Raw genomic sequence first — 24,746 nt, forward strand, 5'->3', positions numbered from 1 at the left:
TGAGTGTCAAAATTAATAGGAAAAAGTACATTTGCATGGAACAAATTCAACTACTCAGATATTTCATAGCTTCAAAAGGACCTTTTTTTTCTATTTAAGAGGACCATATTCGAGTCTATAATGGTGAATGATGTGAAGTTTGGATCGGCAACGATTCGAGCACATTTTTGGGGTTAGTCACAACGTCACAACGAGTTCGATTGCGTACACTCTCACACATTTTACCAAAGGCTGAGATCAAAATGAGTTAAAAAATTTCCTTTTCAACCTTCGTTTTCGCTTCGGAACGTTTATCGACAAAAGTGTCAATAAACGTTTTCAAATAGGGCTTCTGGTTGAATTGGAGGGCTCTATGTATCCTTGTGACGTTGGAACCGTTGGCCACCATCCACCGCAAAAGAACGTGATGTACAACAATACTCTCTTTCGGATGAAGGTCGGCGATAAGTTTTTGTTTTGAAGGTGTCCAGTGCACACCACCATCCGTCTACCTTAGAAATATTGTATGGACTCAAAGAGTCCCTAGTCACCACTTTGTTTATGGACGTGAAAACAGAATCCTTATCCAAGTTAAGATGATCCACGGGTCTTTAATCATCAATTTAAAAAAAACCATCCCTTTTGTTCTGTCTACTCAATATTGGCAATGTTGGAGAAACCTATAGAACGGGGATCGATATACTATTTATTATTTACTTACAGCAAAGAGTAGTGAGACATTGCCGACGGATAGAGGGAGTTCATATCCAAGAAAACTGCATCCGACTTTACACCGGTGACTTGTCCAGTCGGATCAGTTTCAAGCATACGATCTCCATGAAAAACATACCCTCCCCTCATTGATCTCTCTACAAATAGATGCTGATCCAAGTCGGTGATCAAGCCTATTTCCTCTTTACTGATTTTAAGAATTAAATCCATCACCAAATGAGGAGTGGAAAAATAATAACCTAAATCCAACCCTAATTCCCAATAGATTTTATCCTTTTTCTTACACACAATATCCAGCAACGTCAATACATCCCTTGCCAGGTATAATCTACAATAATACCACCCGTTTTTACACCCTCCCTTAGCCCAAACCCTCTTGGCAAATTTATAGTCGACAGTGGTGCATTGACGCTCGTTAAGTGAATCGTAGAATGAGCTGATGGATGGCAATTGTTCCTCAAAAAGCCTCGCGGTGGAGTTGTAGTAGTCATACGGATATATGCCCTTACACGTTAGTAAATCATGCATTTAACCGCCTGAAAAGTCCTGATGCTGTTTAAGGAGGTGTTACTTAAGGAGGGGGAAACTATTAAAATCGTCACTTTTCTGTACTTCAATGAGTTATCTTAGGGATTTGGGGAAGAAGCTAAAGGAGTCTAAAAAACGGATCTTATTCGCGCACAATTTATCGTTATCTATTATTTGCCATTTGAATTCTAAGAGCAGCAGCTTTTCAGACGACTTGGGTATGATATTATAAGAAAAAGAACCATCTACCCATGCGCTATCTACAACTCCACCTTATTGCAATCGTGCTAACGCTAGAAAAATAAATCTAAGATATTAGTGTGAATTGTGCGTAAAGACAATAAATAATACTAGCTGACGATCGGTTGAATTACATAATTAATGGGCCACCCCCCGCAAATTGAACATTCCGGAAACAATCAGTTGGCGCAAATAATTATGGTTGAGGACAATCCCTTTACCGCCTTTCCCCCTACCCCCTTTCCCTCTTTCCCATTACCCTCAACAAATTCCCCCCTACAAACCTAAGATATTTATTCAGTTTTAATGGCCAACTCTTCCTCTGGTGATAGAGTCATTGGATAGAATGTATTTTGCAGCCGTGATATCGATTTATTTGCCGTTTTAATGAGTGCTGTCACGGCTGAGAGCATACAATCCAAGTATCCAAGTCTATTATCCAAATCTATTAAGTCTATTATCCAAGGGAAAGGACATGCGTGATTTGGGTTCGGTTCATCTTACGCGTATTAAACAAAAAGGGAGTAAATTATGGCTCGAGTGTAAAAAGTCTCCATCTTCACAGTGGGCTAAGATTGACTAGTTACGGTGATTAATAATGACATTCGTTTGGTGAGATTATTTTTATTACTTTATGTAATGTTTCTCTGTTCATAGGATCTATTATTTTTATGTCTTGTGAGGTTTTTTGCCCGTCTGTAGACTTATTATAAGTTTTTTTTCTGTCTTTTTTGTGTGTTTCTATTATTTTTATTTCTTGTGAGGTTTTTTGTCCCTCTGTAGCTTATTATAAGTTTATTTTCTGTCTTTTTTGTGTGTTTCTATTTATATGAAGTAATTGAGTACAATAATTTTTTCTGTATCCGCATTTCATGTTACAATGAATAAGTTCAGTTTCTTTCTCTTGTTTCTATTTATTTTCAAACAGTTTCTTTTTCTTTCATCATTATTTTCGAGTTCTCGCTGGTTCAGTTGTTTTTGCTACGGTAAGACTCAGACGGTGTGCTTTTTGCGTAAGTTTCTGCTAGTCCTGATCATAATTCTGATTATTTACATTGGATGATAATTGCATTTGGGATAGACTGAGAGACCTAGAGTCTAACCCTTTTGACTTTTTCATTTTCCAGAGCCATGATAATTTTTTTGGAAATGAAATAAATGATGGTGGGCTAATTAATTTTCCAAAATGTAGATATAAATTACCTTCCGAGGTTTCTGATCTTCCCAGTACCGGGGTTGTGAGAACAGGATTTTTAAATTGTAGATTTTTTTTTAGTTCACAGGATGATCTTGTCGATGTAGTTCATAAGCTATCTTGTCATGTCGTTGGATTCTGTGAGACTTTTCTCATAGACACGGCTCCTCATATTTCTTTTCCTGGATATCAATTTACTTTCAAAAACCGACTGACAAGGCGCCGAGGTGGTTTGGCAGTATTAGTTAAAGATGGTATCTCTTTTCGACGCCTTGTAAATCTAGAAGGTTCTCATGAGGAAATGCTTTTTGAAGTAATGGTAACTGAAATTAGTCTTGGAAAAAATGATATAGTTTTTTGCGTAGTATACCGACCTCCTTCTTCTCCAGTCAAGTCTTTCCTCTCTAAACTCCATGATTTTTTGCATTAACCTCATTTTCAAAATAAAGATGTTATCCTCTCCGGAGATTTCAACATTGACCTTCTAGAAGCTTCAAATGAAGCTTCTGTTGATTTATTGTCTTCTTGCTTTTCTGCATATCTGCTTCCTACTTGCCTGATACCTACAAGAATTTCACCTAGTTCTGCTTCTCTCATTGCTAATATTTTTACATCTTTACCAATTAAAGCAAATTTTGCTGTTTTAACTGATATATCGGATCATTTCCTGCTGGTTTCATATTTAGCTTTTACTTATAAATACCGCAAGTAAGTAGGGAACGTCAAGTACGGTTAATAAATAAAATACCATTGAAGCACCTGAATGAAAGCCTTGGTTAATTGGATTGGCAGGATGTAATATCCACGGAGGATACAGATGTGGCAACTGATACTTTCCTAAGAAATTTCAATTGCTGCCTTGATTCTAGTTTCCCATTTGTTACGAAGAAAATGTGCAGAGTAAAATTTCCTATAAGGCCGTGGATAACGTCTTGAATTTTGATATCAGTTAATAAAAAAACCCAGCTATTTAAAAAGTAGTTAAAGAATCCAACTGATTATAATATAAAAATTTTTTAAATCTTCAAAAATAAATTACCCGCATTGATACGATTGTCGAAACGTAGGTATTATAAAGAGTCTTTCGAAGAAGCTAAAAAATCTCCTCGCAAAACGTGGTCTTTAATTAATTCTATTATTAAAAAACAAAGGAATTCTAAGTTGCCTGAAGTTATAAGTTTAGAAGATGAATCGACGACTAACAAATTGGAGAAAGTGGCTGATGTTTTGAATACTTATTTCGCTAGTATAGGAGAGAAAATTGTTTCATCAGTAATGAACCAGTTTGATTCACGCAGTAATAAACATTTTTCTTCATACCTTCCATCTCCTCAAAGTAATTCAATTTTTCTTACGCCTATTTCTCGGTCTGAAATAACAAAAATAGTGTGTGATATAAATCCAGGTAATTCAGCGGGAATTGACGGGTCTAGTTCTATAATTGTTAAAGAAATATTGTCTGCAGTAATTTTGCCATTACAGCATATAATTAATCTTTCATTTCAAACTGGAGTTTTCCCGTCTGCTTTTAAAGAAGCGAGGATAATTCCGCTTCACAAAGGTGACTCTCCTGAAAACCCATCAAATTACCGCCCTATTTCTATTTTGTCAGCATTTTCTAAAATGTTTGAGAAGGCAATTTATAAGAGGATCTATGATTTTCTTAAATCGTTTAATTTTTTCACAAATTCCCAGTTTGGTTTTAGGTCTGGACACAATACTGAGCATTCTATCATTTCTCTCATCCAATATATTCATGAATGCTTAGATAGAGGTGAACTTCCAGCAACAATATACTTGGATTTTAAAAAAGCATTCGATACAATATCCCATTGTATTCTTTTTCGTAAATTGGATAATTTTGGTGCACGCATACCGGCGTTGGATCTAGTTAAATCTTATCTTGATAAGAGAAAGCAACGAATAGATGGAGGTAATTTTCTCTCTTCGCCTGTTCCTCAGTCCTCCATGGTTGGGGTGCCTCAGGGCTCTGTCCTAGGGCCTCTGCTTTTTCTAGTTTATGTAAATGATTTTCACCGCGCTTTGGCAATCCCATGTCTCAGCACACATTTTGCTGATGATACGGCAGTTTCAATTTCTGAGAGGAATGACGAGGAGTTGGAGGCAAAACTTGATACTGCATTTTCTAATGTTCTTGAAGGGTGTTCCGCAAATTTTATTGCTTTGAATTTATCAAAAACTAATTTCATAATTTACGGCAGGAAGTCAAATATATGCCCTCGTATTACCCGAGTTACTTCTTCAAAGTATCTTTATCAATATCTCGGGCGAATGTGATAAAGTACCTTGGACTCATGATTGATGAAAGCTTATCTTTTAAAACACACATTCAAAATATACGCTTAAAAATTTCAAGGTATTTTGGTTTAATGGGGAGGTTGAAGCATTATTTGCCCTACTCTGCTTTACGAAGCATTTATTTTTCTCTGATTCAGTCTAATATTAATTATTGTTCTCTAGTATATTTATCTACATTTAAAAGCCATATTAAACCAATACAGATTTTACAAAATAAAGCAGTAAGAATCCTCAAACTTTTTATTTCATCGCTTATTTCACTTCCAAATAAGTCTTCTACAGCATCTTTATATACTTATTTAGATATACTTCCAGTTTCTCAACAATTTACTTTTGGAGCAATTATTTTCAAATTTAATTATGACATTAATAAATTACCGCCATATTACCTCAATCAAAGTTTGTTCTCCCGATCACAAGATTTACATCGTTATAACACGCGACAAAAAAAGAGTATCTACATTGACAAGTATAGTACTGAGAGATCTAAATTCACCCCGTTTGTGTCAATAGCCCGGTCTGGGATGCTCACAAGGATTTTATTGATAAATTTTCTTCCATCATTTTAATAAAAAGGAATATTAAATTTCATTTAGTTCAGGATTATTTTTAATTAAGTGTCTTTTTAATATGATTAAGTTATTTGTTTGGATTTTTGTTCTATGTGAATGTTGGCCTCTCGGCTATTTTTTAGTATGAATTTCTCAAATATTGACGAAGACCACACTGCCTTTCCATATCAAACAAATACAACTTAAAAACAATAGGGAAATTTTTTTCTTCAAGACAGTGCAATTTATACTAGTGAATATTTCGGCCCTATGTCCAAGGGCCGGCTTCAGCACAACATTAAAGAAAAAATATATATAAAAACAAACTTACATTAAAATACGAAGTTTAAAAAACCGCTTTTAAAAAACCTTTAAAAATAGCCCTAGTATCCTTACTTCAACGAAGTTCAACCAGGACTGATAAATAAAATGACGAGAGAGGATGAGTTCATTCAAACGAAATAAAGTGAAATTATTAACTGCAAGTTTTCAGAGCTAATCTTGCTTTTTTAGCAGCTAGTCTTAAAGGCCTTTTTGTAACGGGTTCAATATTATTGTCAATTTGTTTAATAAAACATTTTGTTAGATCATTTTAAATTAAATTTGAGTATAAAGAATTCAGTGAGTATACTCCTAAGTCTCTATTTAAGGAAATATTTTTATTTATTTTGAGCCTAATTTCGATTGATTCCCGGACCACCTGTTTTACCACCAAATCACTACTAATGAGAGAAGATTTTTTGTTTGAAAACCTATCCACTGTTGATTTTTCTCAAGTTCTTAGATTAGAAAGGAATTTGTTTAGCCATGATTTTCGCTTGTCAAAGGAACGACTTTATACAAAATTGGAAAAATTGAGAGAGGAATCTTCGATGAGAAACCGTATTTTTTCTCCAAGATTCACTCCTGGACCCGGTATGGTTAACCTCTCTTCTAGAACATTTGAAACCCAGGAAATCGAAACACTGGAAAAAGGTCCAAAATTCTCTTTTCTGCCAAAACAGGTTCCCGTGGTGGATATAGTCTCCTCTTTAGAGTCCGATTTGCATAAATACTGCCCATCTGTTTCAAACCCTGATGAAGTTAGGTCTTGTCTCATAAATACCCTTTATAATAGCCAAAAAAAGAATAAGTCTCCTACCACTTTCACACGAAAAAATTTAAACGACATAAAAATATTATCTAACCTCCGCAAAGACCCATCTATTATAATAACCAAAGCAGACAAAAGCAACTCACTCGTTGTCATGGATACGGCAGACTATGACAACAAAATCTTTTCACTTTTAAAAGACACAAGTACATATAAACCGAACACTCATGATCCTACTGATCAATTTACTAATAATATTATAAATGAATTAAAACAGCTAAAACAGAATGGTAAAATCACACCACAATTATACAACAAATTTTACCCCCGTGGCAGTTTCTGTCCAAAATTTTACGGCTTACCAAAACTGCATAAACAAGGTATTCCCCTAAGACCTATCGTAGCATGTACTAAAGCCCCTGCTTCCAATATTGGAAAATGGCTTTGCACAGCTTTCAAACCTTTACTGTATTCGCAAAATTCCTACATCAGTAATTCGGAAGATTTGGTTAAAAAACTTAATAACACAAGTATTTCAGAAAACACAAAAATTAGCAGTTTTGATATTGTTTCCATGTACACAAATATAGATGTGGCTACTTCTGAGCAATTATTAAAAACCAAAATAGAGGAAAATTATCACTTAATCGAAGACTCAGCGACAGGGATTGATGGTGAAGTTTTATTTAATCTTGTTAAAATCTGTAATAAGTTTTCAATGTACTTTCAGTTTCGTGATTCCTTTTATCAACAAATAAATGGGTTACCAATGGGAGCAGCTCTATCTGGCCTACTGGCTAATATTTATGTCGAGAACCTTGAAAATTGGGCATTAAATTCTTTTTTTTAAAACATGTCTATTGGGATCGTTACATGGATGACGTAATTTCACTTTGGAATTATGGGGAAATTGAACTTCGTAGTTTCCTAGATCATCTGAATACTTATGATAGAGATTTACAATTTACCCTAGAAATTGAATTTGAAAATAAACTACTATTTTTAGATGTGCTAATTATCCGTAATACTAATAATTTGGACTTCACTATCTATAGAAAACCAAAACAAAACAATACATATCTTCATTTAAATTCAAATCACTCCCCCCAAGTTAAAAGAGCAGTTGTAACTTCTCTCAATGGTCGTGCCCTTAACATTTGCTCCGATTCATAGATAAAATCAGAAATAAATTTCGTAGAAGATATTATTTTTGGCAACGGATACCCCATTCCTTTTGTCAATAATACGATTAACCATAGACTAAAAAGACATTTTCGTAAAATCAACGATATTTCACAATGTGAGGCTCCGAAAAAACCCTCTAATATAAGCTATCTTCTGTACATTAAAAGAATCAACAAAAAAATAAAAAAATATTTGCAAAAAAAACAATCTATATTTAGTATTCACCAATAATTTAAAAATTACAAAGTTTGCAAACCCCGGTAAATATAAAACACCAGTTAATCACCAAAGAGGGGTCTATCAAATACAATGCGATTGTGGCAATTATTACGTTGGCATAACTAATCAGAATCTAGAAAAACGTATACACCAGCATAAAGAAGACATAAACAAAGCGTTAATTGCTAATAATTCTAATAACTCCTTTGATTCTGCTTTAGCTAGCCATATATTTGATAATCCCAGCAACAAAATACTTTTTGAAAAATCTTCTCTCATTAGTAGTGATTTGGTCATAAAACAGGTGGTCAGGGAATCAATCGAAATTAGGCTCAAAATAAATAAAAATATTTCCTTAAATAGAGACTTAGGAGAATACTCACTGAATTCTTTATACTCAAATTTAATTAAAAATGATCTAACAAAATATTTTATTAAGCCAATTGACAATAGTATTGAACCCGTTACAAAAAGGCCTTTAAGACTAGCTGCTAAAAAAAAAAGCAAGATTAGCTCTGAAAACTTGCAGTTAATAATTTCACTTTATTTCGTTTGAATGAACTCATCCTCTCTCGTCATTTTATTTATCAGTCCTGGTTGAACTTCGTTGAAGTAAGGATACTAGGGCTATTTTTAAAGGTTTTTTAAAAGCGGTTTTTTAAACTTCGTATTTTAATGTAAGTTTGTTTTTATATATATATTTTTTTATTTAATGTTGTGCTGAAGACGGCCCTTGGACATAGGGCCGAAATATTCACTAGTATAAATTGCACTGTCTTGAAGAAAAAATTTCCCTATTGTTTTTAAGTTGTATTTGTTTAGTATGAATTTCTATTTAATAATATTGATCTCTCTTTTTTTTATATATATTTATATTTATATTTGGATCCAGAAATAAGGAGCATTGTTAAAAACTAAGACGAATCGAAATTATCCCGTATATGAAGTTAGCTGCCCCCTCCGAAATACCTTGTTCTTTATGTTAGACTTTGACTTTTCATTCCCAATTAAATTAAAAAATAAGCATTTTCAACTAGAAATAAGGAGCGTCGTTAAAAACTAAGACGAATGGAAATTACCCCGTATATGAATTGAGCTACCTCCTCCGAAATACCTTGTTCATTATGTTAGACTTTGACTTTTCATTCCCAATTAAATTAAAAAATAAGCATTTTCAACTAGAAATAAGGAGCATCGTTAAAACTGAGACGGATGGAAATTACCTCGTATATGAAGTTAGCTACCCCCTCCGAAATACCTTGTTCTTTATGTTAGACTTTGACTTTTCATTCCCAATTAAATTAAAAAATAAGTATTTTCAACTAGAAATAAGGAGCATCGTTAAAAACCAAGACGAATGGAATTTATCCCGTATTTGAAGTTAGCTACCCCCCCCCCCCCGAAATACCTTTGAAGTTGTTTTCATGTAAAAATAACCTTCCCCGTTTCCATGGCACATCCCCCCCTCAAGACAATTCTAAATTTCTGATCACACTTTTCAGACATTTCTTGTTAAAACTTTATTTTCAACTAATTCATCCGGTAAGAGATCCTGTTGCCATCACCCCACCACTTATGTATTATATGGAACACTTCGAAGAAGTAAAGCTATTCGTTATTACAATTCTTTTCTTGTCATCTGCATCCCTCTTAGTATCAACTTCTTTGTAGAGTATAAACTATTTTACTATTTTAGTATGTTAAACTATTTGAAATTGACAACACTGTCCAAACATCACTTGTGTATTATACAGTAAACAATCACCCCATCTCCCCCAAAACACTTTTCAGCCATTTCTTGTTAAATTTTTTTATTTATAAACTATTTTAAATTGACAACACATCGAAGTATTTGCAAATGCTAAACCCTTTTCTTTTTTTTCCACCTTAATAGGATCAAATTCGCAAATCCTATCTACCGACACATTAATATCAAACTATTGTTGGCTAAAGGCAATTGTCCAGAACAAATCAGAAACCGCTCTTTATAGCACATACTTGCAAATGGAACTGTGGATAACACATGGGCGATTGACAGCTTTCCCTAAAAACAATTCCTAAATACGCAATTTGACAATCTCTAGTTTTCGATTAATTATGATCATACTCTCAAAACATGTTTGGCCACCATTCCTAAATACGCAATTTGACAATCTCTAGTTTTCGATAAAAAAAACGGATGTGGACTTGAAAAACACTGGTTGAGTTACATAATTTCGTGCTTGCTCCCAAAGCATGTTTGACTAATTTATATCATACCAGTTTTTTTAAGAAAAAAATTGTGCACGTGAACCCACGACGTACATTCTTATGAAATTCTTATTAATAACAGAAAAAACCTTTTTGATCACATTATACACTACCAAATAAACAGTCTGGTAATCTGCCTTGGTGGATGTTGACTCGAAAAACACTGGTTGAGTTACATAATTTCGTGCATGCTCCCAAAACATGTTTGACTACTTTATACCATATCAGCTTTAAATAAAATTGTGCACGTGAACTCACGACGTACATTCTTATGAAATTCTTATTAATAACAGAAAAAACCTGTTTGACCACATTATACACTGCCAAATCACCAGTCTGGTAATCTGCCTTGGAAAGCTGCCAAGGAACATAAAGGACCAGAATCCAGAATGTGCACCCTACTGACAGAATGTTTCCTTATAAGGAAAACAGGAGAAGGGAAAGAAGATGCCCTTTCCTCTACTCTACCGGATTTCAGCATAGCTTATATACGTTCTTCTAGCACAAAAGCCATTTAATGAGGGATTCTAAACTGCTTAGGTAGTTTAACTTATGTTTCAAGTGGTATATCAGGCGGAAAACCATTAAATCATTTTTACATACATCATACGCTTGTTTTGAAAAGCAATTTTTACTGTGTAAAACTGGTTGAAATAGATTCTTAGAAAACTTTCTTTTTTTCACGGTAAAACGTTAAACTTGAAATGAAATTCTTCATATTCTGGTATAGGAATAATAATTAAATTATCACCATCAATAATTGAGATAATTTCTGTAGCCTAATAACTAACTTACAATCTACACTTTTAAATCTTATAGGGTCAACTCGTGTATCAGACATCACTAAATCACACCTATATGCTAACCCATCATTGAACCTGCTTATTCCTTAACCTTGGTACCAAATTCTAACTTCCTTTCACGAAAGTGAAAGGGACTGTCTAGTGCTTCCATATTGTTGAATCCTAGGATTGCGGCGAAAGCCAATTGTCAACTACCAAAAATCCAGGAAAACTGTCTTATTTAACAATCTCTCCCTTTGAAACCCTGCGCAATTCTTAGTATCTGTGCAATTCTTTCTTTTGCGAATAAATCTTTTGATATTCCCATGTAATTCTTGTTCAAAGTTCTGTTATTTAAATAAATCAATACCTGAATGGAGGCATGCACTCCCCGGAAAATTTTTAACTAAAGAAGAGTAGCTCTCAAAGTCTGCATTAATACGCATTAAAAAAATCCTACGACCGGCTCATCATTATTTTCATGTCGGTGAAATTTTATTAAAAAAAGCAGAGCACAGGGATTCTTTTAGCCCAGAAAAATGTGTAGCGGTCACATATTTTTCTAAATACAAGCTATACAGTTCATCAGACATTAAGGAAGCGTACCTTTCGATCATAACGGATTCTTATAATCCCACTAATCTACAAACTGTCTGAAGACCTTTAACCCAACTAGATATTTGTTGTGGTTTAACGAACTTTTTTATAATGGAAATACTATAAGCTACATTTTGGAATACTGAAGCTGGCGTAGCTCCTGTATTAACAGTAGAAGCTTGCCCAAGGGCTGAAGCTTCCGGTATCACTTTCCCGAGGTAGAGACATCACTTCAGGAGAAATTAATTAAAGCTTACCATCTTAAGCAACCAACTAATCCTGTTTAAGTGAACTGGAACCGAGGAAAAGGCAACTATCTACTCTCATACTCCACCAACCAACAGTTCCTTTATGAGGGTACCAAATTGAGCAATATCCAAATATTATTTGACTGTTTTTATTATTGCGGTTAGTCTTATTTTTATGAATCTAAAAAAAAGAAAAACGTAGAGGCAGGCAGTGAAGGCGAAGAAAAAATAAAGGGATCCAATTAATTATGTCAATTTAAGTATTATAAAATTACAAAAAGGATTTATAATCAAGATTCTGCTCTCTCAAAGCTAAGCATAGCGTTAAAAAGAGGTGCTTTTAATGCAATAGAATCGCATCGTGTTTTCGCTTCCACCATTTTGTAAAGGGGGCTCTCATGATGATGACTCCATGTCCAAACTCAGCCATGAGACCTGAGTGCCCCTAAATAAGCCTTGAATATACGAAATGAACCAAGTGAAAGAGATATCTTGACAAAATCCTAATCATCGTAATAAAGTATACAAGACAACACAGGTATAAAAAAACTAAGATTTTATTATTAAAGAAGAGAACTTTTTAGTTAATAGTGATTTCATCATAAATCAAAATTCAATTCACAATCAAAGATCATTTCTTTTTCATATAATTGCTGGAAGGGAAATTATTATTATAAAAAGAAAGCAAGCATTATAACTAATATATTAAGGCTAATATGTTCCTGCTTAAAATAATCTAATAATAATATTAAAGAATGGGATATATACCCATTTCTAGGATTTTAACATAATAATATTAAGAAAGAGCAAGGAACACATTAGACTTACATTCTACATGTAAATGAGAAGCTTGAGCAAAGCCATAACCCCAACTGACTTCTATCGTCAGTGTTACACTATATAAAAAGATATGTTCCCCTTTATTTGTCAAACAAACATAGCTAAATTCAATCCTTCTAAGAAAGGGCGTGTATTGCAAAATAAGGAAATTGTGTTAAAAAGGAAAGGGTTAAAGTAAGTTCATCGGGTTAAAATATACTCTTGAAAGAACATTGGCTTAAGCCGGATTCTACCAAATTCATAGCAACTTGATATAATTCTAAAATTAGAAGGACATTTCTTACAATGCTGACAAAGGTAGATGTTTGAACTATGAAATAAGCATTAATGAATATCTTATTGAAAATGTATTTTTGCGTTGTCATGACAGCGAAAAGCTAAATTTCTTTGGACTATCGAAACCATTCAACCTCACTCATGGTGGATATGCGAGAGTGAGATCTCCAGAGAAGTTAGTGCTAAAAGAGAATGCCAACATAAAAGTAATAGTTGATGAAGATGGGCATCTTCTCGCTGCTGGTTCTGGTAAAGTGTTACCTATTGATAGATCCTATTTCCAACGTTCCAGTATTAATATTTAAGTGAAAGCGAGGAAAAGAAACGCAAACTGTTGCACTAATATCATAAATCATGTCCTGTCTACATGCCAGAACTTTTACCTTTATGAAAACGATGTGAGAATATACAGTGATAACACTAGCAAGTCAAAATGGCACTGGTAGGCAATATCACTAATTAATATAAAGATAAATTAAGCGACAATATTGTGCAGGTGAATATTATACTACTTTTAATCATACCGTTGATGAACCCATTAATACCAAAGATGATACGTATATTGAACCTGTAGATGACACCCCAATAAAATTGTGGATCACTCAAAATGGTTTGATGATTATTCTACCGATTATGAACTAAGAGAAGACAATAGCTACAGTATCAAGAGAGAACATGGTGAACTATTTTATAGAACAGATTCAAAATATCTCAAGTTGTTCAATGATATTAATAATATATAATACATTTTTTGTATTAATATTCTACATGTCATTATTTTATTAAAAATATATTATGCATTACCATGCTATGTGCTCATTATTTTTAGAATATTCTAGCATATCAAACGTTTAGAATGTCTATTAAAACATCGGAGATATGAGAAAAGTAATTTTCATACATCATATGTCGGATAGATAGGTTAGAATTAAAAAAAAATGACGTATCAGAATGAATGAATTGCTTATCTACATCTTTTGTCGGATAGGTCAGGAAAAAATTGATAAAATCTAAGTATCAGAGTGAATAAATTCTCTATCAACATCCTTTGCCGGATAGGTAGGTTAAGATTATCAAAACCTAAGTGTCAGAGTGATTAAATTCTGTATCAACATCTATTGTGAGATACATGGGATAATATTGACAAAATCTAACTATCAGAGCGATTGAATTTTGTCTATCAACATCTTTGTCAGATACATCGGATAAAATTGACAAAATCTAAGTATCAGATTGAATAAATTCTTTATCAACATCTTTTGTCGGATCATTGTCGGATAACATTGTCAAAATATAACTATTAGACTGAATAAATATAATTATTAGACTGAATAAATTCTTTATCAACTTTCTTTGGCTGATACATTAGACAACATTCACAAAATCTAAGTATCAGAGTGAATAAATTCTTTGTCATCGTCTTATGTCAGATATGCTTGATAAAATCGAGAAAATCTAAGTATCAGACTGAATAAATTCTTTATCAGTATTTTGACAGATACGTTTCATAGCACTAACCAAATCTATTTATCACAGGGAATTCAACTTCTTTCGTCGGATACATCAGACACCATTCACAAAATATAAGTATCAGAGCTAATAAATTCTTTATCATCGTCATTTGTCAGATATGCCTCATAAAATTGAGAAAATCTAAGTATCAGAGTGAATATATTCTTTATCAATATCTTTTGACAGATAGGTTTGATAAAACTTGCAAAATTTAAGTGTCAAAGTGAATAAATTCTTTATTAGCATCCTTTGTCAGATACATCGTATAAAATTGACAAAATCTAAGTATAAGATTGAATATATTCTTTATCAACATCTTTCGTAAGATAGGTCAGGATAAAATTGATAAAATCGAAGCATCAGAGTGAATAAATTCTTTATCGACATCCTTTTCCCAACATGTCGGATGGCATTATCAAAACCTAAGTGTCAGAGTGATTGAATCATGTATCAATGTCTATTGTCAGATACGGGGGGTAACATTGACAAAATCTAAGTATCAGAGTGAATAAATTTTTTCAACATCTTTGTCAGATATATCGGATAAAATTGACAAAACATAAGCATTAGATTGAATAAATTCTTTATCAACATCTTTTGTCGGATAACATATTCAAAATGTAAGTATCAAAGTGAATAAACTCTGTCAACTTCTTTTGTTGTTACATCATATAGCCTAGAGTGGATAAATTCTTTATCAATATCGTTTGACAGATACTTTTGATAATATCGGAATGAATAAATTCTTTATCGTCGTCTTTTATCAGATATGCTTGGTAAAATTGAGAAAATCTAGGCATCAGAGTGAATAAATTCTTTATTAATCTCTTGACAGATACGTTTGATAACACTCATCAAATCTAAGTATCAGAGTGAATAAATTTGTTATCAACTTCTTTTGTCGGATACGTCAGATAACATTCAAAAAATCTAAGTGTCACACTGCAAATCTTTATTATCGTCCGATGACAAATCTTTACCATCGTCCTTTGTCAGATATGCTTGAAACATTGACACAATCTAAATATCAGAGTGAATACATTTATTATTAACATTTTTATCAACATTATTTCTTGTTAATGTCGTATAAATTTTACAAATTCTAAATATCAGAGTGAATAAATTCTTTATCAAGATATTTTGTCAGATATATCGGATAAAATTGACCAAATCTAAGTATCAGATTGAATAAATTCTTTATCAACATCTTTTGTCGGATGCATTGGAGAACATGAACAAAATCTAAGTATCAGAGTGAATACTTTTTATCATCATCTATTTTATAGGATATATCGGATAAATTGATTAAATCTAAGCACCAGATTGAATAAATTCTTTATCAACACCTGTTGTTGCATACATCGGATAGCACTGACCAAATCTAAGTATCAGAGTTTATCAGAGAGATTATATTCTTTATCAACATCTATTGACAGATACATGGGATAAAACTGAGGAAATCTAAGCATCTGAGTGAATAAATTTTTTATCAAGATCTTTGTCAGTTCAATCGCATAAAATTTGCACAATGTAAGTATTAGAATGAATAAATTCTTTATCAACATCCTATGTCAGATTCATCGGTTATCCGGATAAAATTGACAAAATCTAAGTATCAGATTAAATAAATTCTTTATCATCATCTTTTCTCATAAATGACGAATAATATTGTCAAAATCTAAGTATCAGAGTGAATCAATTCCTTATCAATTTCTATTGTTGGATACATTTGATAAGATTCACAAAATCTAAGTATTATAGTGACTAAATTCATTATCATCGTCATTTGTCAGATACCATTCATAAAATTGAGAAAATCCAAGTATCATAGTGAATAAATTTTTTATCAATGTCTTCTGACAGATACGTTTAATAGCGTCCGCGAAGTCTAATTATCAGAGCGAATAAATTCATTATGATCGTCATTTTTCAGATACCATTGATAAACTGAGAAAAATATAAGTATCGGAGTGAATAAGTTCGTTATCAGTATCTTTTGACTTACGTAAAATAACGTTGACAAAATCTAAGTATCAGAGTGAATAAATTCTTTGTTGATATTTTTTTTTATCGACATCATTTGTTGGATACGTCAGATAATATTTATAAAATATATGTATTAGAATGAATAAATACTTTATCAACATCTTTTATTGGATACATCGGATAAACTTGACGAATTTAAGTATCGGAGTGAACAAAATATTTAACAAAATCCTTTTCTGGATACGTCGGATGACATTATCAAAATCTAAGTATCAGAGTGACTGAATTCTATAACAAAATTCTTTGTTGGATACATAGCATAACATTGACAAAATATAAGTATCAGAGTGAATACATTCTTTGTCAACATTTTTTGCCGGATACGTCAGATATCATAACAAAAATATAAATATCAGAGTGATAAACTTCTATATCAGCAATCTTTTCTCCGATACATAGGATAAAATTGACAAAATGTAAGTGTCAGATTAAATAATTTCTTTACCAACATCTTTTGTCAGATACATCAGATAAAATTGACAAAATCTAAGTTTCAGAGTGAATAAATTTGTTTTTGAACGGTTTTAACGGATACATCAGATAACATTAATAAAATTTAAGTTTTGCGAATTTTCACTTTATGCATCGTTGCTTTGAATTTAGGTCAGACTGGTTATAGATGGCAGCACACCCACTCAGACACACAGTCATGGTGAGAGAGACATGCAAAACGTTAGGTTTAATTTACGCTCACTTAGAGTGGTGCACCACTTGATAACGAATTTATTCACTCTGATACTTAGATTTTCTCAATTTTATCAATGGTATCTGACAAATGACGATGATAATGAATTAATTCGCTCTGATAATTAGATTCTGTGAATTTTATTAAGCGTATCTGTCAAAAGACATTGATAAGGAATTTATTCACTCTGATACTTAGATATTCTAAATTTTATCAATTGTATCTGACAAAAAAAGATGATGATGAATTTATTCGCTCTAATAGTTAGATTTTGTGAAGGTTATCCAATATATCCAACAATAGAAGTTGATAAGGAATTTATTCACTCTGCTACTTAGATTTTGACAACGTTATCCGTCATATATGACAAAAGATGATGATAAAGAATTCATTCATTCTGAAACTTAGATTTTATCAATTTTATGCGGATAACTGATGTATCTGATATAGGATGTTGATAAAGAATTTATTTGCTCTGATAGTTAGATTTTGTCAGTTTTATCTAACATCAGACAAAAGATGTTGATGAAGAATTTATTCATTCTGATACTTAGATTGTGTAAATTTTATACGATGTATCTGACAAAGATGTTGATGAAAATTTTATTCACTCTGATACTCAGACTTTCTCAATGTTATCCTATGTATCCGTCAATAGATGTTGATAAAGAATTTAATCACGCTGATACACAATTATACTTAGATTTTGTCAATGTTATCCGACGTATCCAACAAAGGATGTTGATAATGAATTTATTCAATCTGGTGCTTAGATTTTATCAATTTTATACGATGTTTCTGACAAAAGATGCTGATAAAGAATTTATTCACTCTGATACGCAGAATTTGTCAAATTTATCTGACATATCCACGAAATGATGTTGATACAGAATGTTAAAAGAGAATGTATTCACTCTGATACTTACATTTTGTCAATGTTATCCAAATTTTCCGACGAAGGACATTGATACAGAAATTGTTCCCTCTGATGCTTAGATTTTCTCAATTTTAACAATCGTATCTGACAAAAGACGATGATAAAGAACTTAGTCACTCTGATACTCATATTTTGTGAATGTTATCTGTAGTAACCGACAAAGTAAATTGATAAAACAATTTATTCACTCTGAAACTTAGATTTTCACAGTGTTAGCTGACGTATCCGACAAAAGATGTTGGTAAAGAATTTATTCAATCTTATAGTTCAATTTTGTAAATTTTATCCAATTTAACTGACAGAGATGTTGAAAGAAATCATTTATTCACTCTAATCCTTAGATTTTGTCGATTTTATCCTATATATACGAGAATAGATGATGATATAGAATTCAATCACTGATCGTTAGATTTTGATAATGTTAACCTACGTATCCAGCTAATGATGCTGATAAAGATTTTATACTTATATTTTGGGAATTTTATATGATGTAACCGACAAAGGAAGTTGATAAGAGTTTATTCACTCTGATACTTAGATTTTGACAATGTTATCTTAGAGATTTTGACAATGTTAACTTAGAGTTTGACAATATTATAGATTTGACATAGCCGATAAAAGATGTTGAAAAAGAATGTTTTTAATCTGTTTGTTTGATTTCGTCAAATTTATCCAATATAACTGACAGAGATGTTGATAGAAAATATTTATTCACTCTAATACTTACATTTTGTCGATGTTATCCCATGTATCTGAGAAAAGATGTTGATAGAGAATTTAATTACTCTAATACTTTGATTTTGATAATGTTAACTGACGTATCCAGCAAATGATGCTCATAAAGAATTCATTCACTATGATACTTAGAAATTCTCAATTTTATCCGACATCCGTGTGGCAACTTTTACTACAGCAACCAATAATTAGAACTCAAGTCCTAGAATTGGTCTCAATGAGGAGCCCTTATCGCTGTCTAAATTCACAAAGTGTAAAGATTTTAAAACAGGTCTTTATTCTACTAAGTTCTACATTTTGTTGGCGATATCACTGTCTATTCTCACATTGTTTTTACACAGGTAACAGTTCTGACATGTAGACATAATATGATCTATAATATTAGTGCAACAGTTGGCGTTTCTTTTCCTCCTCGCTTTCATTTGAACATTCATAAAGGAATGATGGTAATAGGATGTATCAACAGGTAATGTGTTACCAGAACCATTAGCGAGAAGATGCCTATCTTGATCAACTATTATTTTTATGTTGCCATTGTCTTTTAGCACCAACTTCTCTGAAGATCTCACTCTCACATATCAGCCATAAATTTTCAATAAGATCTCCATTAATGCTTGTTTCATAGTTCAAATATCGATCTTTGTGTTCGGTGGCTAGGATACAACTCTGATTTCGATTGTTGGATCAGTGTTGAAAATATTGACAGTGCCCAATGATTTCTATGTAACATTTATGTCCAACGTTTCCGATCCTCTCTATAACGACTTAAATAAGACAATTGATGTTTGGACGAAACTCTCCCCCTCTATCAATATTGACGGCGCGTATGAAGTGGCTTTTGTCAATTGCATTCTCAAAAATGCCTCTGGCCTCCTGAGAAAAGATCGTGTGTATGATATAAAAGTTATACCATTCGATTGGACACTCTTTTCTGACTAAGAATGGGTTGAAGCACTTAAATCTAGCGAATATCCACATGTCAAATTGAAATATATTGAATATGATAATATGACAGATATGTGTCACACAATAAATAGAAAAATCTCATATCGTAGGAATGGTACATTCCATTTTAATTATTCATTGCAACACGATGGGATTTACATTACCTCCCCTGTTGACACCGAAATAATTATTCTCAATGATAATCTGAGAGACGTTCTTCGCTTTAAACAGAATATGATCAATGGGGAAAATACTGGCACCGTTTACGGGACGGATCAAGTTACTTTAGCTGATTATCCACCTGGTTTCACCTCGGACTCTTGCATATATCTCTATGCATCTTTTGTGGAAACATCGAGAGTTGGTAACTCAAATGTCCCCCTCCTACGTGTTCTTGAACGAAAAACAACTCATGAACTTGTTCATCACTATAATATAAAGCATCTTCAGTATGTTCCTGTAAACACTTCGTATTTGGAACTCTGTCAGTTAACACTAAGAAGTGAATTGGGTGATCATCTAGCAATAAAAAGGCTCTGCAGTGATTACATGTCATTTTCGACCCATTGTTGGCGACACCATCACCTAAAATGAACAATAGAAGAGTTCCATTTGTCTGTTCCGATATCGATTGCTATGTTGGTGCTCTGAGTCTACGTCAAATAGGCAATGGATTGGACTACTACAAGGGGCGTACTACAATGTCTTGCTATGGTCTTGGTAGTTTTGTTTGCTAGGCTATTTCGTTCTGCACTGCCCCTTGTCCAAAAATATCTTGTACCTATTGCATCAAATTTTGCTGCCTCAACACTACAGGACTTGGGGTCGGGTAAGAATTTCAAGGAGAGTGATAAGGAAAATATTAGATCTTCAGCAAGTGCCGTTTGTGAGCAATTAAAATCTCAGTAAAATGGGAAGGGATTGAAAAGGTTGAGTGCGCGTCATTGACTCATCAGTCTCCATCCAGGCGGGAAGCGAAGGACATCAACAAGGACTTTGAAAAATAAAACAAGGAAGACCAATAAGCAGAAGAAGAAGAAAAAGAAAAAGATTGCTAGATAAAAGAAGGATTTCTTCTCTTAAGATAACTTATATCCCCCACAAGGAATCCCATCCATCAATTAGTTCCTCATTGAATCTATTCAATGCTGAAAATGTTGATGTCAGTGTCAAGTATGGCTACTATGAACAATTTCACCCCCAACAACCCCTCTCGGAAAATATACACTTTCAAATATTTTCCAATGAAGACTATTTCATTGATTTGTCATCAACATTTATTGATTTAAATATTACGGTGAAGAAAAAGTCAGATAATACAACTCCAACTGTTGCCGATGGTCTCTCCTACGAAAACTGTATTCTATACAACATGTTCGAACAAATTAATGTATTTATTAATGGAACAACGGTGAGCACTAGCAATAATTTTCCCAACCATGCGAATTACATACAATTTATGATGATGACACCAAAGGCATACAAGCAGTTGAGAAGACAATCCTTGGGCTATGAATATCTATCAGGTGTTGATACTGACGGCGAGTTGACTACTGCAGTGAGCCAGGAGTATCATCTGGTTGGAAATTAAATCATGAGATACTCAATATATCCCAATGGTTACCCCCCAATGTCAAGATTGACATAAAGTTGCAACTGGCCCCATCGAATTTCATTTTGACAAAAACACTTCCTGCAGCTCCCGATGCAAATGTCATTATCATATCGGCAATTATCCTCGTTCGAAAACAACAGGTTATGAGCTCTGTTGCATTGGCAGTGGAAAAGCTAAGAGCCAATGGCAACAACATTAATCTTCTTGTCCCCCATACGATCACCAATCAACGTCACATTGCTCCTGGTTCTCGCAACTATACCGATTCATCATTTATCAATGGATTAATCCCATCAAAATTGTCCTTGGCCTTTGTGAAGAGTGGGAGTGTCGTTGGACACTGGACTGAATCCCCCCGTGATTTTAATTTTTTTGGTTTATCTAGCCTTGTGTGCAAAGTGAATGGTATTCCACTGTACACTCTATCATTTGACAAAAATCCTATAGAACTGTATGAGTTGACTACGAAATCCTTAGATCATGACTCCCAACTATTTGAAAATGGAATAACCGATTCAATGTTTTAAAAAAATCATGGCGTAATTGTTTTGGACTTGTCGGGGACCAAGATATGAGCATAGTACGAACAGGGAATGTACGTTTAGAGTGTACATTTGCCGATGCTTTGACTGAGAGTATCACGCTAATATCATTGAGTCAATTTGAAACCTATTTGGAAATCATGCCCGACGGCAGTGTTCTACGAGACCTAGCACCATGAACACAAACCAAATAATCAGCGTATTTAGTACTGATCCATACATGTCCCAGTACAAGTCCTATTGCATACCATCGGACTTCATTAAAAAATTCCAAGTGTTAACAATACCCTAATCATTGTTAATAGCAGTCCATCGACTTTGAAGACAGGCCATTGGTTATGTATGTTATATATCTTTCAAACAGCGAAGAATATTGAATTTTTTTATCCTCTTGGCCTATCGTATAAATTCTACACTCCATACATCAGCAACTTTATTGAAAGAAGTGGGAGAACTATTATTCAAAATCAACGAAGAGTATAGGATTCAACGACTAAGATATGCGGCTTTCATGCACTACTATTTTTCATGTTCAGATGTCCTGGCTATACCTACAAGCAGTTTCTCGACATCTACGTTGACTTACCTCGATCGAACGACTTTCTAGTGGAAAATATACTTACAAGCGTGTTTAATAGTGATTTTAGTGCCCTACGAATAAAATGTTCTAAAAATGTGTGTGAAATTGTTTACTAATAAATGAAAAAAATGTATATACATAATAAAAACGACTTTTCTACTCTTTAGATTTCATCTTCTACTAGGTATAGGTATTTGTCGAGAACAACTAATGCACGTAGATTATACGAATTCATAGTATACCGATCCCGATGTTCTGCAATGTCAGGGCCAGGAAAAATCTCCATCCATTTTTTAGAGTCCTAACACTCTCACAACCAACTTCAGACTAACCAGAATTTTTCCTACTCTAAAAAATATACGCTAGTCTACAATAGAAAGAAAAATACCTTCGATTTAGAAACAATTTTATTGACCATAATTACAACAATAATATTCACTGATGCATTTTGTTCTCATCAATATATTTAACTAGCGCATCTAATGCTGCCTGAAGTCTATTTATATGCAAAATATTCAGTTTCGCAGCAAAACATCATTGCTCCTCCTGCTTAAATTTGCTTAATGATATCACGTATCTCGCATACATATCGTCCCATTCAAGGCATAGTCTACAGCCTCCTGTTATTTCCACAGCCACGTTCGGTACTCGTATATCTTTGCTGCTACCGGCTCCACCATCAATCTCCAAAAGTGTAAATGCTCCACTCATTTTCTCTACTAAAGTGTAACTTCACTCTTGGTCATATCTCTTTGTATAGTCAATGATACTATTCTCATTCATTCTGTAGAATTCACATGTTTCAGTTTGCTTATTTGAAGCAATGTCACAAACAGTGTCCTCAAGTGGCGAATCACATTCCGTCACAGCCAAATTAAAATCAGTGGGCTTATAATCATAACACCCATTGTCTTCACAACAATGACGTAGAAACCATATTCTTTTGTTGTTCCAACAGTTGAATCGCTGACCCGGTTCCTCCTCCCAGAAGAATCTAAAACCACGACGATACCAATCTCGTAGCAATAAACTAAAATCACGGTTAGGATTCTTTCCAATCATACCGGGATATATACTCTCCCACTGCTTACATTTATAATAGTGACAATTGGAGCATAGGTGACCTGTCGGATGAGAGTCACACACCCCTTCAAGACAGGAATTACAACCTTTAATTTGCACAGCATATCCTCTATGCAATTTACACGGGTTGCATAATCTCCACTTTTCATCATACTCGTCAATCATTGTGCAATTCTCACGTGATGACCAGCTGCCCAGTGTGTACATACATAGTGGACATATATGGAACATTTTTTCATGTGTTGACACTCTCACTGCCACAATGAAACTGAGCTAGCAACAACAACAAATTGAGTGGGATAGAGAGAGAGAGAGGAGTAAATCATCCTTGAACACCATCTTTCTCATGAAAAAAAAGTTCTAAATTTCTAAACTAGTGTTGAAAAGCATATCCACAATATCATTTTGCCGTATCATGATTAATATATCAATAAATTGTGTAAATGTATTTGGACCACAACGTAAAAGCCTCATGCAGTAGTCCAATGATGGAGAATCAGTTTTCATTATATCGACAAGCATTCCCTGAGAAAATATCTTCTTTGAATAGACAGCTCTAGAAATTCATCATCTAGAATCAAAGGTTTTTCCATAAGCACTAGATTCCCCATGATTCGGTCTTTCTCAAATCTCCATTTTTTGAGTCATAACACTCTCACAACCAACTTCAGACTAACCAGAATTTTTTCTACTCTAAAAAATATACGGTAGTCTACAATAGAAAGAAAAATACCTTCGATTTAGAAACAATTTTATTGAGCATAATTACAACAATAATATTCACTGATGCATTTTGTTCTCATCAATATATTTCACTAGCGCATCTAATGCTGCCTGAAGTCTATTTATATGCAAAATATTCAGTTTCGCAGCAAAACATAATTGCTCCTCCAGCTTAAATTTGCTTAATGATATCACGTATCTCGCATACATATCGTCCCATTCAAGGCATAGTCTACAGCCTCCTGTTATTTCCACAGCCACATTTGGTACTCGTATATCTTTACTGCTACTGGCTCCACCATCAATCTC

At 33.4% G+C, this 24,746-nt stretch overlaps 2 protein-coding genes across 2 annotated transcripts in view; both read left to right on the forward strand.

Moving 5' to 3' along the window:
* The window catches only part of LOC148939110 (uncharacterized), a 121,071-nt gene that overhangs the window by 19,083 nt on the left and 77,242 nt on the right, over positions 1–24,746 (forward strand). The gene's annotated exons all lie outside the window — the stretch shown is intronic.
* On the forward strand, positions 6,366–15,877 carry LOC148939111 (uncharacterized). The gene is made up of 2 exons (XM_089107326.1): positions 6,366–7,433; positions 15,833–15,877. The coding sequence occupies exons 1-2, from the start codon at positions 6,417–6,419 to the stop codon at positions 15,875–15,877; spliced, it is 1,062 nt and encodes a 353-aa protein (XP_088963452.1). The 5' UTR covers positions 6,366–6,416.

Source organism: Artemia sp. Qi Xiang Cuo, unplaced genomic scaffold (assembly GCF_049724085.1).
Source record: "Artemia sp. Qi Xiang Cuo unplaced genomic scaffold, ASM4972408v1 HiC_scaffold_22, whole genome shotgun sequence".
NCBI classification, from domain to species: Eukaryota; Metazoa; Arthropoda; class Branchiopoda; order Anostraca; family Artemiidae; genus Artemia; species Artemia sp. Qi Xiang Cuo.